Source organism: Sceloporus occidentalis, unplaced genomic scaffold, assembly GCF_023333645.1.
Source record: "Sceloporus occidentalis isolate IW3139 unplaced genomic scaffold, rSceOcc1.0.p SCAF_4, whole genome shotgun sequence".
NCBI classification, from domain to species: Eukaryota; Metazoa; Chordata; class Lepidosauria; order Squamata; family Phrynosomatidae; genus Sceloporus; species Sceloporus occidentalis.
Window position 1 is genome coordinate 159,875,750 of NW_028316984.1, and position 14,964 is coordinate 159,890,713.

The 14,964-nt window shown below is 37.3% G+C and overlaps 1 protein-coding gene across 2 annotated transcripts in view; it reads left to right on the forward strand.

Moving 5' to 3' along the window:
* Nucleotides 1-14,274, forward strand: part of LOC149314914 (breast cancer metastasis-suppressor 1-like protein) — a 40,320-nt gene extending 26,046 nt beyond the window's left edge. The window contains exons 6-10 of one of the 2 annotated variants that reach the window (XM_089522130.1): nt 5,813-5,896; nt 7,038-7,102; nt 8,357-8,396; nt 8,880-9,006; nt 11,934-14,274. In XM_089522130.1, coding sequence (XP_089378256.1) covers nt 5,813-5,896; nt 7,038-7,102; nt 8,357-8,396; nt 8,880-9,006; nt 11,934-12,057 — 440 coding nt within the window. In that variant the 3' untranslated portion in view covers nt 12,058-14,274. Of the gene's footprint in view, nt 1-5,812; nt 5,897-7,037; nt 7,103-8,356; nt 8,397-8,879; nt 9,013-11,933 lie in introns of both variants that reach the window. The other variant, XM_089522131.1, reaches the window with a different exon arrangement.
* Nucleotides 14,275-14,964: the final 690 nt, after the last annotated feature.

Below are 14,964 nucleotides of genomic sequence, written 5' to 3' on the forward strand. Positions count from 1 at the left end.
AATTAGAAAAGCTGATTTTGATTTATTAACTTTGCAGCCTGTCATTGCGCCAAATTTGTCCAAAGTTTCCATAACCGATTCTATATTCCCAGTCGGTTCTTCCATAAATAAAATCAGATCATCTGCAAAGGCTCTGGTTTTATAACTCTGGTTTTTGATTTTTGTACCTTTTATTTGGTCATTTGACTTAATTTCTTTTAATAACAGGTCCATTATTAATAAGAATAAAAGGGGAGAGAGTGGGCAACCCTGCCTTGTACCCCTCTTTATATCAATAAATTTAGATTTTTCACCATTTATTCTGATTTGAGCTTTTTGGTCATTATATATTTTAGTAATCCAATTAATAAAATTTGATCCAACTTGAATTTTCTTTAACACTTCTACAAGGGTATACCAATTCACCGAGTCAAAGGCTTTTTCTAGATCAATAAACAGTAGTCCCAATTGTTTATCATTATGACGCTCATAATATTCCAAGATGTTTAGTAAAATTCTTGAGTTATCTCTCATAAATCTATGTGGAAGGAATCCCCTTTGGTCTTTATCAATTGTATCTTTAAGGCAGGTTTTCAAACGGTTTGCTAGAATTGTGGCAAAAATTTTGTAATCATTATTTAGGAGTGAGATTGGGCGATAGTTCATTGGTTCCAAATTATTTTTCCCTTCTTTTGGGAGCATGATTATCTCCGCTTCTTTCCAGGAATTTGGTATTGCCTCATCTAAAGCTTTGTTCATAATTTCTTGTAAAATGGGTCCCAGTTCAAATTTAAATGTTTTGTAGAATCTTGCCGTCAATCCATCATTTCCTGGTGATTTCCCTAGCTTACTAGAATCGATTGCATCCCAAATTTCTTGTATCTGTATTGGTTGATTTAACTGTGACCTTTGGTTTTCTGTTAAAATTCCAATACTTGATGAGGCTACATATTTTCTGATTTCTTCTCGATCTTTTTGATTTTCTTTGTAGAGATTTTGATAATATTCGACGAAAACTTTTTTGATTTCTTCTTGCTGGGTAACTATTCCTTTACCTGAGTTGATTCTATTTATGGCTTTTTTTTCTTTTTCCTTCTTCAATTTGTAAGCTAGCCATTTCCCGGTTTTATTTGCGTGTTCAAAGCACCTCTGTTTCGTTAATTTAAGTCTTTTGTTTAGTTCTTCCGTTGCTTCCAATTCTAATTGTTTCTTTATCGTTTTAATTTCTCTTTGGGTTTTCTTATCTCTCGGGAATTTCTGTAAGTCCTGTTCCTTATCTTTAAGCAAATTATTAAGTTTCGTTATCTTCTGTTTTTTTTTCCCTTTGGACTCTTATGTTCCATTGTGAAAAAAAGCCCCTGATCACTGCCTTACCCGCATCCCATACTGTAGATAATTGAACTTCTTTGTCTTTATTTTCTTTTAGGAATTGCTGGAACATTGTTTTAAATTCTCCTACAATTTTTTCATCTCTCAATAGTTCTTCGTTCAGATACCAATTCTTGATCTTGTTACAATCATTCAAATTTAAAGTTATGGGATTGTGATCTGAAATAGTTCTATTTAATATCTCCATTTTCTTGACCTCTATTAGCAGATTTTGAGTTACCAGGAACATGTCTATCCTTGATAGTGATTGGTGTCTGTCGGAAAAGAAAGTAAAACAGTTCTCTTTGGGATATAAGTGTCTCCATACCTCAATCATGCCGCAATTTCCCATCAATTCAAAAAAACTTTTTGGTAATTTCCCCTGCGTATCTTTGATATGTTTACCTGAAGATCTGTCTATCTTGGGCTGGATTACCCCATTAAAATCTCCCATTACCAATATGTTCTCATAGTCTAAGTCCATTAGTGTCTTTTGCAATTTATTATAGAATTTATTTTTATTGTCTTGGGGACCGTAAATACCTAACAGAAGACATTTCTTCCCTTTCCAATAGATTTCTATTCCCAAATAGCGGCCATCTTTGTCATTGAGAATTTCTTTCGATTCTGTGTGATTTTTGATATAGAAGATGACACCTCTTTTACTTTGATTAATGGAAGAGATATATTCTTTGCCCAATTTTTTGTTTCTAATCAGCCTAACATCTTTGGTTCTTATATGAGATTCTTGTAAACAGACAATATCTGATTGATTTCTTTCCAAAAAGAGAAATACTTTATTTCTTTTTTGAGGTGAATTGAGGCCTTTTATGTTCCAAGATAAGATTTTCATTACTTATCACTACTATATAATGTAACGAGTGAATGGAATGCCAGTACGACAGTATACCGTAAAAATGAGAAAGGATTAAAGTTTTATTAAGTGAAGTATCAATTAAAGGACAGAAAAAACAAACAAATCAGAGATATTGGATAATCCAAGCTTTCTATTACATTAAATAATGTTCCATTAAGTGTATTATGATTTGAAAGTGATAAAAACCTCTTAGTTTGGTTTGATTTAATTTGGTTTAATTTAGTTTGGGCGGGGAGATAGGATTCTGACACATTTTCCTCTTAGGTAATGTCTCGTCTAGTCTGTGGTCTTTCATTTGCTACTCCCCTCCTCCCCTCTCCCCTCCCCCCTCCCTCTCCAAGTCCTTCTGAATTTCTTCTAAAAAATCTCTAGCTTTTTCCACTGAGTTAATTCTTGTTTTCTTCTGCTTCCAAAAGACCTGAACTCCTTCAATCTCCTCCCATTTGAAGAGGATCCCATATTTCTTCAAATTGTCAGTTAAAAAGTTGTAGTCCTTCCTCCTTCATAGGATCTTCCCGGGAATGTCTTTTAAAATCAAAATTTCTTTACCGTCGACTAAAAGTTTGGCTTTATAGCTTTGTTGTAAGACCAGATCTCGTGTCTGCTTCCGCACAAAATAAACGACTACGTCCCTGGGCAATTTCCTTTGTTTAGCTATATGGGAGTTTATTCTGTAGATACGGTCCAGCTCCCAAGGGAATTGGGCTTCAGGTTCTCCAACAAATTTTGCAAGAATTGGCGCTAGTTCTACGTAAAGATTTTCGTTAGGTTTTTCGAGCAGGCCTCTCAGTTTAAGGCAGTTTTCCCTTTGTTTAACTTGTAGTTTAAGAATTTGTCCTTGGTCCTCTAATATTTCGTTCTTTACCTCCACGATCTTCTTTTCCATTTTCCCTGAGTGTGTTTCTAAATTCTTCAACCTCCCATTTACCTTACTCATGTCTTCAGTTAATTTGTCCGAACATTTTCGCATTTCACTCATTTCCATTTTAAATTCACATTTTATTTCTTCACTTGATCTAAAAATATTTGCATTTGTTTCGGCCTGCAGCCTTTTCATTTCCTCCATCATGGTCTCAAATGAATCCATAGATTTGGATGTGTTTTCCATCGATGGTCTGCGTTGGTTTGTTAATAATCCTTGATTGGAGGCTAAGGCTTTGCGTGTCCCTGACGCCATCTTAAAGAGTGAGGGAAGAAGGGAGAATAGAAATTGGTAGTAAAGGACGATAGCAAAGGTTATCGACTATACTTAAATTAGATTGTAGCACCCACTTTGATAATGCCTCTTGATATAAACGTTATTCAGTCAATCCATCAATATAAGTATTATCAAATGGTTACTATATAGATAGTTCGTTAATTAATTTTTAAAAGTTTATTTTATAGCAACTTAAAAGTACAAAACAAACCTTTCCTATTTGATTGGATTTGATTTGAATTGATTCAATTTGATTTGGTTCAGTCCAACTTAATTTAGTTTGATTTATTTTAAATTAATTTAATTTGATTTAATTTATTTTAATTTTGATTTAATTTAATTTTATTTAATTTAGTTTAGTTTAATCTAGTTTAATTTAATTCAAATTTCCTTAATATGTTAAACAGAGGGCCGTTAATATGGTAGCCTAAGTTAAATTAGATTCGGGGGTTAAATAGATCTCTTTGTTACTTATTTTAATTACGTACAGAACCCATTTGTAAGATCAGGGATTTGTTTTAAAAACCCTATTAAATCTTTGCCAATATAACTCCAGCTAAAGGCAGAAGGAAGAGGAAAAGGGGAAAAAAGCAGAGAAAAGGGAGAAGGAGAAAAGAAAAAAGAAAAAAGTACGGATTGGGAGGGGGGGGAAGGAGAGCCAAGCTTGATTAATAAAAATATATAGGTTAATTAACACAAACCAGACGACAGTTAAAAAGTTGTATGGTTGATTTAACCTAAGTCTTTCCCACCAGCAGTTTTCCCCATCTCCCCACCCTTCAATCACATTTCATTACATTTAAGCTTTACAGTAAACTTTGTTTTTAAGACTAGAGTTGATACACTGATATGTATACTAATGAATACAAGAATAGATACTATATTGCAGTAAATGTAACAGTGAATGGAAACAGGTTAGTTTCCAACAAAATTGAAGATAAAAGTTAAGTTTTCTTACAGATCTTCCCTTAGTTTATATAGCTTTGATTGGTTGTAAAAGTCCCAGAAATGAAGTTTGGGGATCAAGTAGGGGAATTTCTTGTTTCTCCTTGTCTCCTCTTCTCCCTCCCGCTCACAAGTTCAGACGCTCTAGATACGCATGGCCGCCATTTTCGTCTTCTTTCTCCACTATTCCTTAGACCGGCTTACAGGTTTCCCCTCTGGTATTCCTTCCCTTCAATGTTGTCTGAGCAGATACCACCCCTGTATTTCCTCCTTTCCTCAACTTACTCTCAAAAAGCTTCTTTGAATTTAAGGTTGTCTTAAAGTTGCTTTAGAGTTGCTTCTGGTTAGTGTTTCCTCTCCCTTCGCCTCTCCTCCACGCCGAGTCTCCTCGCTTCCCTCCTTGGGCTGTCTCCCGCTTTACCAGAGTCTCCCTGGTCTTCGTACAGCACCTGTAGGAGACACACGTACAAAAAGACAAAGGGAGCCAGGGAAAAAGAGGGTGGAGGGGGAGAGGGGAGGGAAGGGGAGGCAAAGTAAAATAGAAGAGAAACAGAAAGAAAGGGGAAGCAGAGCAGGTCTGCACTAAGCAGTGTTCCACTCTTTTTTTGGACTCCTTCAAGACCGGCAACTCGGCTTCTTTCTGCACCAAGCTTCAAGCTTGTGGGGCTGGATCCTCCTGCAGAAAGTGTCCTCCAAGATAGGTTTCTTTCTTTCAAGTAAGTTCTCCACAAATTAGTGTAAAGTGGCAGCGGCGCCTCTGTCTTCAAGCCGCGGCTTGAGACACCTCTGCTTGCGGACGTGGCTGCTCGAGCCCCCGCGCGCTTCCCAGCCCTCAAATCGCTGGGCTAAAAGTCGCTTCGTTATGGGTCTAGGGGGATTTCTGCCGAGCCCCTCTGCCTCCCACTTCAAGAGAGGGAGAATCTTCTGGGTAGAGGTACCTTACCCCTTCTACCCCCGTCTCCACAAGCCGTAAGTGTCCTCCGGAGCCTTCCTAGAGGAGACTTCTCACGCCGCCATTACCACTGGAAGTCCCCAAATAATTAAATATCTGAGTGATGAGTGAGGGGAGCTGACAGTTAGTGGCTTTAAAGACTGTTGTTTGTTATACCATTTTGCTGGATTTGTATATTTGCATACTTTGTATATTTTTAATATATTTGTCATAGCCTTTGGCTGATGATGAGTTAAAGTGAAGCAAGTCAGAGATACTGTTTAAACACTCAACTGCAAAACTTCACCAGTTATTTCTTCTCCACCCTGCTTTTGATTGATGCTATTAATGGACATCCATTCGAAATCTAAATAACACCAGCTGGTCAATGTGGTAGCAGTGCTAAAATATATTTTAAATGTGTAGGTCTCTTTTTCCTGATGATGCTGAACTTGTAGACCTTTGTACTATTAAAAAAAAATTAAATAGCAGCATTTTTTTTTTGTTTCCTTAGAGTTATGGAATGATGAACTTCAGTCTAGGAAAAAAAGGAAAGATCCATTTAGTCCAGATAAGAAGAAACCTGTTGTTGTTTCAGATATCCTTTTATGTTTACTGAATGGGTATAGTTAATTTACTTAATTATAGTATGACTAATTATTGACAGTTCATAAAACTTCAGTTAAGCAACACAAAACAATGGTCTGGAGGCTGACAAAAAATCATGAGGAGTATACACTTGCCACGTGGGTGTGTCTTTTGTCATAACCTAACAATTACACTTGGGAATAAGCTAAACAAGAAGAGTGAACATTAGAACAATGGCAGTGAATAGTGAAATGTCCTTTAAGGTTCTGTTTCATTCTGCATTCTTGCTTGCTTTAAAAATGCTGAAATTGACCTTCATTTTTTTTTTTTTGGTATATCTCAATTATTTGTATTGCTCTTTAGCCTGAGTTAGGTTTGTTAAGAAAACATAGATTTCTTGTACATTTCAGTCCTGTGAGAGAATTGGGATGGCAGTCTTTTCAGAGTGAAAGACTGTTCTGGTAGTTGTGGAATCCATCAAGATGCTATGCAGGTGTGCAGAGCTGGTGGTGGGCAATGTAGCTGGGTACAGCTACTTGCACACATCTGCAGAGAATGCAATTTGTGTGGGTAAGATGGACAGCTAGACAGCAGGGAAAAGTGTGCTGTGTTTTCTGAGGCTGTGATCTGTATAATGGCATAGGAAGAGCCTTGCAAATTAGATCGTTGTCCTTTCTAGTTCAACATTCATTTATCACTGTAGCCAACCAGTTACCTATGGAAAGGCCACAATAAGAACATAAACACAACTGCACGCTACTGCACCATCCATGCAGGTGCCAGATATCTATCTGTGCTATGCATATATAGTCTGTCCAATAGAACATGAAGATTGCTGCCTTAAACTTGGGCAAGTTCAGCAAATAAAAGACCACTTACAAAATGCATGCTATGATCTGATTTGTTTTACCTATATTTGTATTTTCATTTTATGGAAATATTTGACAATTTCTGTGAAATGTATAAAGTGCTATAATAAATGGTATAAATTAGTGGCATTGCTGATACTTGCAGATGTGTGACTTGTGATTGGGACCTAAACACTGTTTTAATTTTATGTGTGTGTTATAACCAAGCATGCTCCTAAGTGTTCTGCTAGAATGTATATTTTGATCTCATTTGAAGATGTGCAAGTCCCTTAACATATTAACGGCCCTATATAGTGTATATGCTACAGGATCTTGATATACTTGAAGACTGGACAACAATAAGAAAGGTATGCTTAAATGTCTCTATTTGTATTTGTTTTTTAAAGGGAAGGGTTGATATCCATGTGTTTAGCAGAGATCTGAAAGGAGAAGGGAGGGAAGGCACTATTTTGTATTTCATTTTAAGTGCAAAATGTCTTGGGACAGCCCTAGAAAGAATGGCCATGTAGCTTTCTTTTGTGTAGAGTGTAAAGTACAGAGTTGGAAAAGTTCCATTTTTAGACTATGGCTTTCAGAATTTCCCAGCCAGTTTGCAGGATTTCAGGAGCTATAGTCCAAAAAATGAAACTTTTCCAAGATCTGAAATTTGTAAAGGGGCTAAACCTAATAATAAGATGAAAGGTGTAGCTTTTGTGTGATTATATTATGTTTATATGATAGATTATTTCTAATAGGATTCACAAACTTTGTTTAGTACAGACTTTACCCTTATGGTTTAGCTAGTAAGTAAGAGTAGTTCACAAAAATGGTCACTGTCACCAAATCATTTTACTGGCTAGTTCTGAAACTGTATGCTTTATGTCATCATGTGTGAGATTTGATTTTTGGTCATCTTAGCTGTTGCTAACTTTTTACTGGGGAAGCTTTGAAAGCTGTAGAAAAGTGCAGCTGGCAGAATAGTGTAGGAATTTGCCCATTGTCCTAAAAAAGTAAGCAGTAGGACAGAAAGACTGAAATGGTGATTTTGTTTGAAACATTATACGGGCTACTTGATAATAAAGGTTAGCCTATCCTAAAGTTGAGGAGCACATTGAGTTCTCTTTGCCAGCCCATATACAATATGAAATAAGCAGGCCCTGCATTAAAGAAGAAAGGACACATTTGGTAAGGTACTCAGCATGTAGTTCAGAAAGTAGCTGCGTGCTGCCAGGCCCCATAGCAATGGAGGAAGCCAAGTTCATTGAGGGACATATAGAGGATTCTGAAAACATAATGCAGTATTTCTTCTTAGATACCTGACAATGCTATATTTTGTTGTCTCAAAGTAGGCAAGAGTTCTTAATGACTGGTTACAAAATTACTTCCGTACAAAGAAAGAAACTTGTATCTTTTTAAACTGTAGACATGGATATTGTTCCCTATTTGTTTACCTACTTACCTTTGGTTTGGAGTGGTTTTGTAAGAGACTGTTGTATGCACTTCCATTTATCTTCTTGTAAGAGGTGTCATGAACTTGGTCTTTAAAGCAAAGCTTCTTTAGAAGTTGACTTACTTAAAAGGATAAAGGTTTTTTTTCTTGAAACTTTTTTTTTTAATTTCAGGCAATGGCTACATTGGGGCCACACAGAGTGAAAACAGAACGTAAGAACATTGTGCTTAATACTTGCTTTATCTTGATCTATTATGTATCACAATCCAATTATTCTAATGCTCTGATGCTAAGAGATGAATATGACAAGTTCTTAATCACTTATGTTACAATGGTTGGGTAGACACTTGGGTTTTGCCCTGTGTGTCTCAGAAAGAATTTTTGTCAGTTATGAGAGCCTGAAAAGGGAAGTTGTGTACACTTACAGACATGTTGGTGATGACACACAGTTATTTAAGATGTATAACAAAACCAGTGAAATAACAATGATGTTGAAGCATTAATGAGTGCTGTTTAGACCACCACCTAGCTACCTCATATCTGGTGTGAATTAATGTATTTATTTAATATTTCCAGAAAAAAAAATCTACCTATATGTTGACTTTTTAAACGAACAAGAAAAGAGATAGATAGAAATGTAGATCTTAAATTTAATATTGTGGTTCATCAACATTGTCTACACTGATTCTTTTTAGCCCCTGTCAAGTTGGAAAAGCACCTACATAATACAAGATCAGAAGAAGGACGGCTCTACTACAATGGGGAATGGTATGGCCGTGGACAAACAATATGTATTGACAGGAAAGATGAGTGCCCTACAAGGTAAAGGTAGTGCACACAACTTTTCTTATAAATATTTTTAAAATGCAAACTCGATTTTGTTTTATTTATGTGATGGGGTATCCTCATAGCTATTATTTAACTCAGTCTTGCCCAACCTAATACCCTCCAGATGTGTTATATGCCATAGGGTAACATAGCTGGTTGTGAAACTTATTGGAGTTATATGTCAACTCACCTGGAGGGCATCGGTTTAGGGAAGACTGATGTAACATGTTTGCGAGGGCTGTCTATTTGGGCAAGGGTTCAAAGTTCTGCAGTTTCCAATTCTTTCTGTATCTTCTGTGTCTATCTCCCAGGCTATCTCCCCCATCTTGGGGAAGAAATAAGAGTCCCGTGCTGCTGTCTTGACTGAGATCAGGAACATGTTATCAGAACAGTACTTAAAAGAAGAAAATAGCCTGGGTGGTTGCGGTGGGTTATGTATTGCTATATCTATGCGGAATCTTCTCTTTCTTGCTGCTACACACCATCTTCTTGGGTTTCCTACTTTCAGTCGCTTAAAAGTCTAAGTCTCAAGGAAACCTAATGGTAGTTAGTTTGTTGTTGCCAGTCACCTAGTCAACGTTAACTCCTGTAGATGCAGTTTTTGTAAGTTAGTAATTGACTTCATAATTGAATATTTAGCAAGAGTATCAGAAGTGCTGTTGCAGTGTAACATAGTGGGTTGAAGCTACAGCTCTGTCATTCAAGTTGTGTAGTAAGGCTGCATCCAGCCATTTCACCTCTGAAAGTGTGAACAAAGTCTTCACTGTTGGGTGCCTTAAATCATTTCTGACTTAGGTTTGCTTTATTGTCACCAAACCAATGGATTTTCTTGACAAGATTTGTTCAGAAGAGTCATTTCATCAGCTATTTTCTTCTTTGAGGCCTTCCTCTGAGGCTGTGACTTGCCCAAGTTAACCAGGGCTTTCCATGGCCAAGTGGAAATTCAAATCCCAATCTCTAGAGTCATAGTCCAACACTTATACACTACACCTTCACTACACTCCATCTTCTAATCCATTAAATCTGTCTGTCATACTATGTAAGAGAACATGTAACCCAAAGATGTCAACTGTTAGTGCTAAATGCAGTGTACCCTAGCAGTCTGAGGCAAGGCCTGGGCAAGCCTCCCTCCCCTAAGGATTCAGTCCCACCACAAAGCCACAGTCAGAATTTAAACCTCTTCCTCATTCTCTTTCCCATCTTCACATCACAGAGCCACTGCTAAAATGTAAACCCTTCCCTCACTCAATTTCTCACCTTCTCACAAGGAAGCCTGTCAGAATTTAAACTCTTGCCTCACTCCATTTCCCACTTTCTCACAAAGAAGCCTTTGCCAGAATTCAGACTCCTGCTTTCTCACTAGGAAGCCTCTGCCAGAATTTAAACATCTTCTTTCCCACTTTCTCACATAGAAGCCTCTTCCACAATTTCAACTCCTGTTTTCCTAATTTCTCAGACAGAAGCCTCTGTTAGAATGAACAGTCCTGCTTTCCTACTTTCTCACAAAGAAGCTTCTCCCAGAATGTACACTCCAGTTTTCCTACTTCCTCACAAGAAAGCCTCTGCCAGCTGCTTTCCTATTTTCCTCACATGGAAGCCTCTCCCAGAATTGAAACTCCTGCTTTCCTACTTTCTCACAAGGATGTCTCTGCCAGAATATAAACTCCTGCCTGACTTTGTTTCCTAGCTTCACACAAGGAAGATAATTTGCTTGAAGTTGTACCTCATTTATTTAAAACTATTTAAAGACCACTTTCTCCAGAGACCTCAGCATCTTGACAGATCACATACAGTTAAAAGAAATACTCTCAGAGCTAATGTTAACAAATCCTCTGAAAGCCAATTAAATAAAACAAATACTACACTCCTTGCAGAACCTCATCAGGGCCAAGTATGTCCTTGCAACTGCAAGGCAGCATATTTTGTCATAGGGCGAATGTAGGTATGTCCAAGACACTGCTGCCATTGCCCAAGTTTCATCTGCAATCCCACTGCACAGCTGTGCTCTGTGGGTGGAATGAGATAGAAAAAAAGATGCATGGTAACTATCCTTTCTGGACACTGTTGTCCTTGTGTAAACTGCCTTTTCCCATGGCCCGCTGAACAGCTGGTGCAGAAGCAACCTTGACATTAAGAGGTAGAGTGGCATGTAGGGAAACTGCAGTGAAGGGTCTGCTTCTAGCTGTAGCTCTTCTTTTTGATACAGTAATGGAACCAGAAGCAGAGCCAGCTGACCTGACCATAATTAATGCACAGCCTGGTAAAAAGAAGCAGCAGTGGCTTTGAGTATGTGATTTCTAGCTTCCATGTACTGGGTTCCAGTTGTCAGTTACAGGAATGTGATGGGCATATATATGGAACTGGGGAGGGGCCAAGGGGAAGATTGAAATGGGTGAAATTATCCAGACATCTCAAGTTTTCCCGTAGGTTCCACTTTATAAGAATTATGGTAAACACAGAGTCAATTATGCTGGGTATGTAAAGCCTGTCTGATTAATATAGTTGCACATTTTTGGTTGGATTGTTGTTAACCTGCAATATAATAGACCAAAGCTGCCTCTGAGAATCCCGCAGTGGGTAAATCACTTCCAGCCACTCACTCTTCTGACAAAATGTGCTTGTCTTGTCTTCCCTTCTCTTTCTTTCCCTTCCCTTCTTTTTTTCTTAACAAAAATGAGCGGTTAAAGGAAGTGACTATTTTATAAACAAATGCAGTAATGTTTAGTGTTCCTCTAGTATCAGTGTTATAGTATTCTATTAACTGTCCCTAATTTAATGAGGCACTTGTTGTAATGCTTGTGTGTTCTATTACCAATAATTACAGTAATGTTTATAAATGGCAATGCAGTTTAGGGTGATACTGTAGTTTTATATGGACACTAATGTGCTCCTGATTTCTTTCCCCCTTCCTTTCTTTTCAGTGCCATAATTACAACAATTAACCATGATGAAGTGTGGTTTAAGAGGCCTGATGGAAGCAAATCCAAACTGTATATTTCTCAGCTACAAAAAGGAAAATATTCAATCAAACATAATCACAACTGACCATTAAACCAACCAGACAGTGTTATCCTGCTTGAAGTGCCATGAGATGAAAGATGTATTTACTCTGTGGTCTCATCTATTTTTGTGGCAGTATCTGTGTATTTGTAGTAGTGTAAGTAATTTTCATACAGATGTCATAGAATAAGTGACACATAATCAGGTTGAACATGACGTCTTGCCCCTAATTTGGATCCACCGCCTAAGATAGAAAATAGTCTACTGGAGAGTCTGGGAATATCTGACTAAGAGTCTGCAGTCATTAAAAAAACTGTATGCATGGGAGAGAAGTGTACATAAAGCAGCAGGAATCGTCAGTTTCTTCTGCAGCTGTTCTTACAGCTAAATGGACATAGCGGTTTTAAAATTGCTTGGTAATACGTGAACAGCACAGTGAGGATGCTGTCAAAAACATTGTCTGGCTGTGTGTCTGGTTCTCCACCATATGGGCACACAGGCTTCCAAGAATGTAATCTAAAACCATTAATGTAAAATGGAAACAAAGTGATATTACTTTTTTTAAAAAAATAAGATTGTGTAGTAATTGTGAAGTTCATCATTATGTTTAACAGTTCCTCTTACATTTTGTCCTGGAAACAGGTTATTTGTGCAAATGTTCCTTTGATGTATTCTAATTGTGAGATATTCTTAAATGGACAGCAACAAAAGTTGATCCCCTCAGTAGCTGCTCTAGCTAGCACTGTTAAAAATTTCTGTTAATAAAAAAAAAACATAACTGTTTTGTTATTAATATAGATGTTAATAACACAACACAGTTAATAGTGGGCATCAAATTGCTAGGAATAAAATGGTGCAAAAGAGATGACACTGTTTCTCTTAGTATTAATCACCATCCCAATCCTGGTAAGAATACCTGTCCTGTAAATCATGGAACAGTAACCAAAAGTATTACTGCATACCCATTGGTAACAAAATTGATCAATAGTCAAATGAAGTGTAATTGTACATTGGATACAGAATTATAATGTTTGCTGCTTCAGATCCTTAGAATGTTTGCATCTGAAAGCTTAGCATCAGGTGTAAAATCTTTAGGTTTTACTGTTCATGTCTAAAGCATATAAAGCGGTTGGGGTCAGGCAAAGGGCAGAAGACATTACTTGGTGGTTATGTGCACTTTAATATCCATTAGGATGGGCCTTTGAAGAAAGCCTGCATCCATGGAAAAGACTGCCAAAAGTGTTTTATGTGCTTGTTAGGTTGGTGCTAAATCTGGAATTTTATGCAGCTATACGCTGCTTTGAAATCCTTAATTGCAATCCCAATATGTAAAAACAAACCACTGTCAGTAACCCCAACCTCATTTCCAGCAAACAGTGTAATTGCAGTTGAGCACTGATGGGCAACTTTATTAAGAAATGGCCTTTTTAGACTGGAGACTGGTTCTGCTTGAAGAGCAACCTGTGGAAGAGCCCTGAACAAATATAGTGGAAACACATCTTGTTAAACTGCTTAGATGGCAAGCAAATATTTTTCTGATTCATCCCTTCAATTTTAGCTCACCTTATCTTGGATGGGAGGAGTGCTAAAAGAAAGTTCAGCGGCCTCGGTTTTGACAATTTGGTCTTGCTTCAGATTCTTACCTTGAAAAGGAGAACAGGTTGCTGTGCGGAGAAGGCTTAATGTGTAATGGCATGTTTCTTTTGCTTGGGAAATGAAGGATTAGCAGGGTATTTCCCCACATAGATCAATTGATTGGAAACACAGTGGTCCTGTAGCTGTCCACCATATGTTGTATTAATATGCATTACATCCCAGTTGGGGTGCACATTGAGGGTGAATCGTAGAGTTCCCCTTGCTGCTGAAATTATATATTATATACTCATGTTATCCCTCATCATTGTGGCTGGGATTGTTGACATATCTGTGTGTCAGTGAACTGGTGCCTCTTGCTTGCCAATTTAATTGGTTCTTATTCCTCGGGCTCAAATGAACAGCTTACATGTTTAGGTGAAAATGTATGTGCTGATATGGAAAAAACTGACTTGCCAAAAACCTGTAGAATTCTAGGCTTCTAAAATGAATCTGGAGCAGTACTCTTGTTACTCTGCATGTCACCTATGTTAGCCAAATGTATATAAAGGTTAAAAATATGACAGGTTGGTTTTGACAAAACCTATGGTATGTATACAGTTTGATAAAGCTTTTTTTGTAATGAAATATTTGTATTTTTTAACCCAGTGTATAAATAAATGAACCTGTCATATAACTTTCCTGTAAAATTTGAGATTTCAAACAGTATATATTGTGTGTTTTTCTAATATAGCCTTGCAATCGTGTTGTCTAGTACAACAAATGTATGTAAGCAACTAGAGATTTTACCAAGAAAATGTTTGTTCCTACAAGATCTTGAAGTTTACACAAGATTCTGTGAACCAAACTATATAGTGGAAGCTCATCTCGTTAAACTGTTTAGATGGGAAGCAAATGTTTTGTTTTACCTCCAATTGCAGAAGTATGTTGAAGTCTGAAAACTAAACAGAATGAAATTTGATTTACAGCACACCTTTGAATAATTGAGTAAAAGTTGAATAATGTATGGGCATATGTAGACAGCTACAAACAGGAATATTATCCTTTGTCATTTTTCAAGCAGTTATGGTTCTAAAAGGATGTCAGCGTTAATTTGGGAGCAGAACTCTCTTGAAGCTCAGTATCTTTTGTTCAAATCCTGCGAGATAAGAACAGGATTTCTACAGGCTGGACCATTGAAACACAAATAATTCAGCTTCTTGGCTTGAGGATCTTTAGTGCACTACAGCATCTTCTGTAAAGTCATAAGGCTCAGTTTAGGTGGTATTGAGTCTTTAGCAATTTTGTATTTGTGATGAGTGGAGAGGGGAAAGATGGCAAGATGTTAGCTTGTCACAGTCTTCTGGGTATCCCTACAGC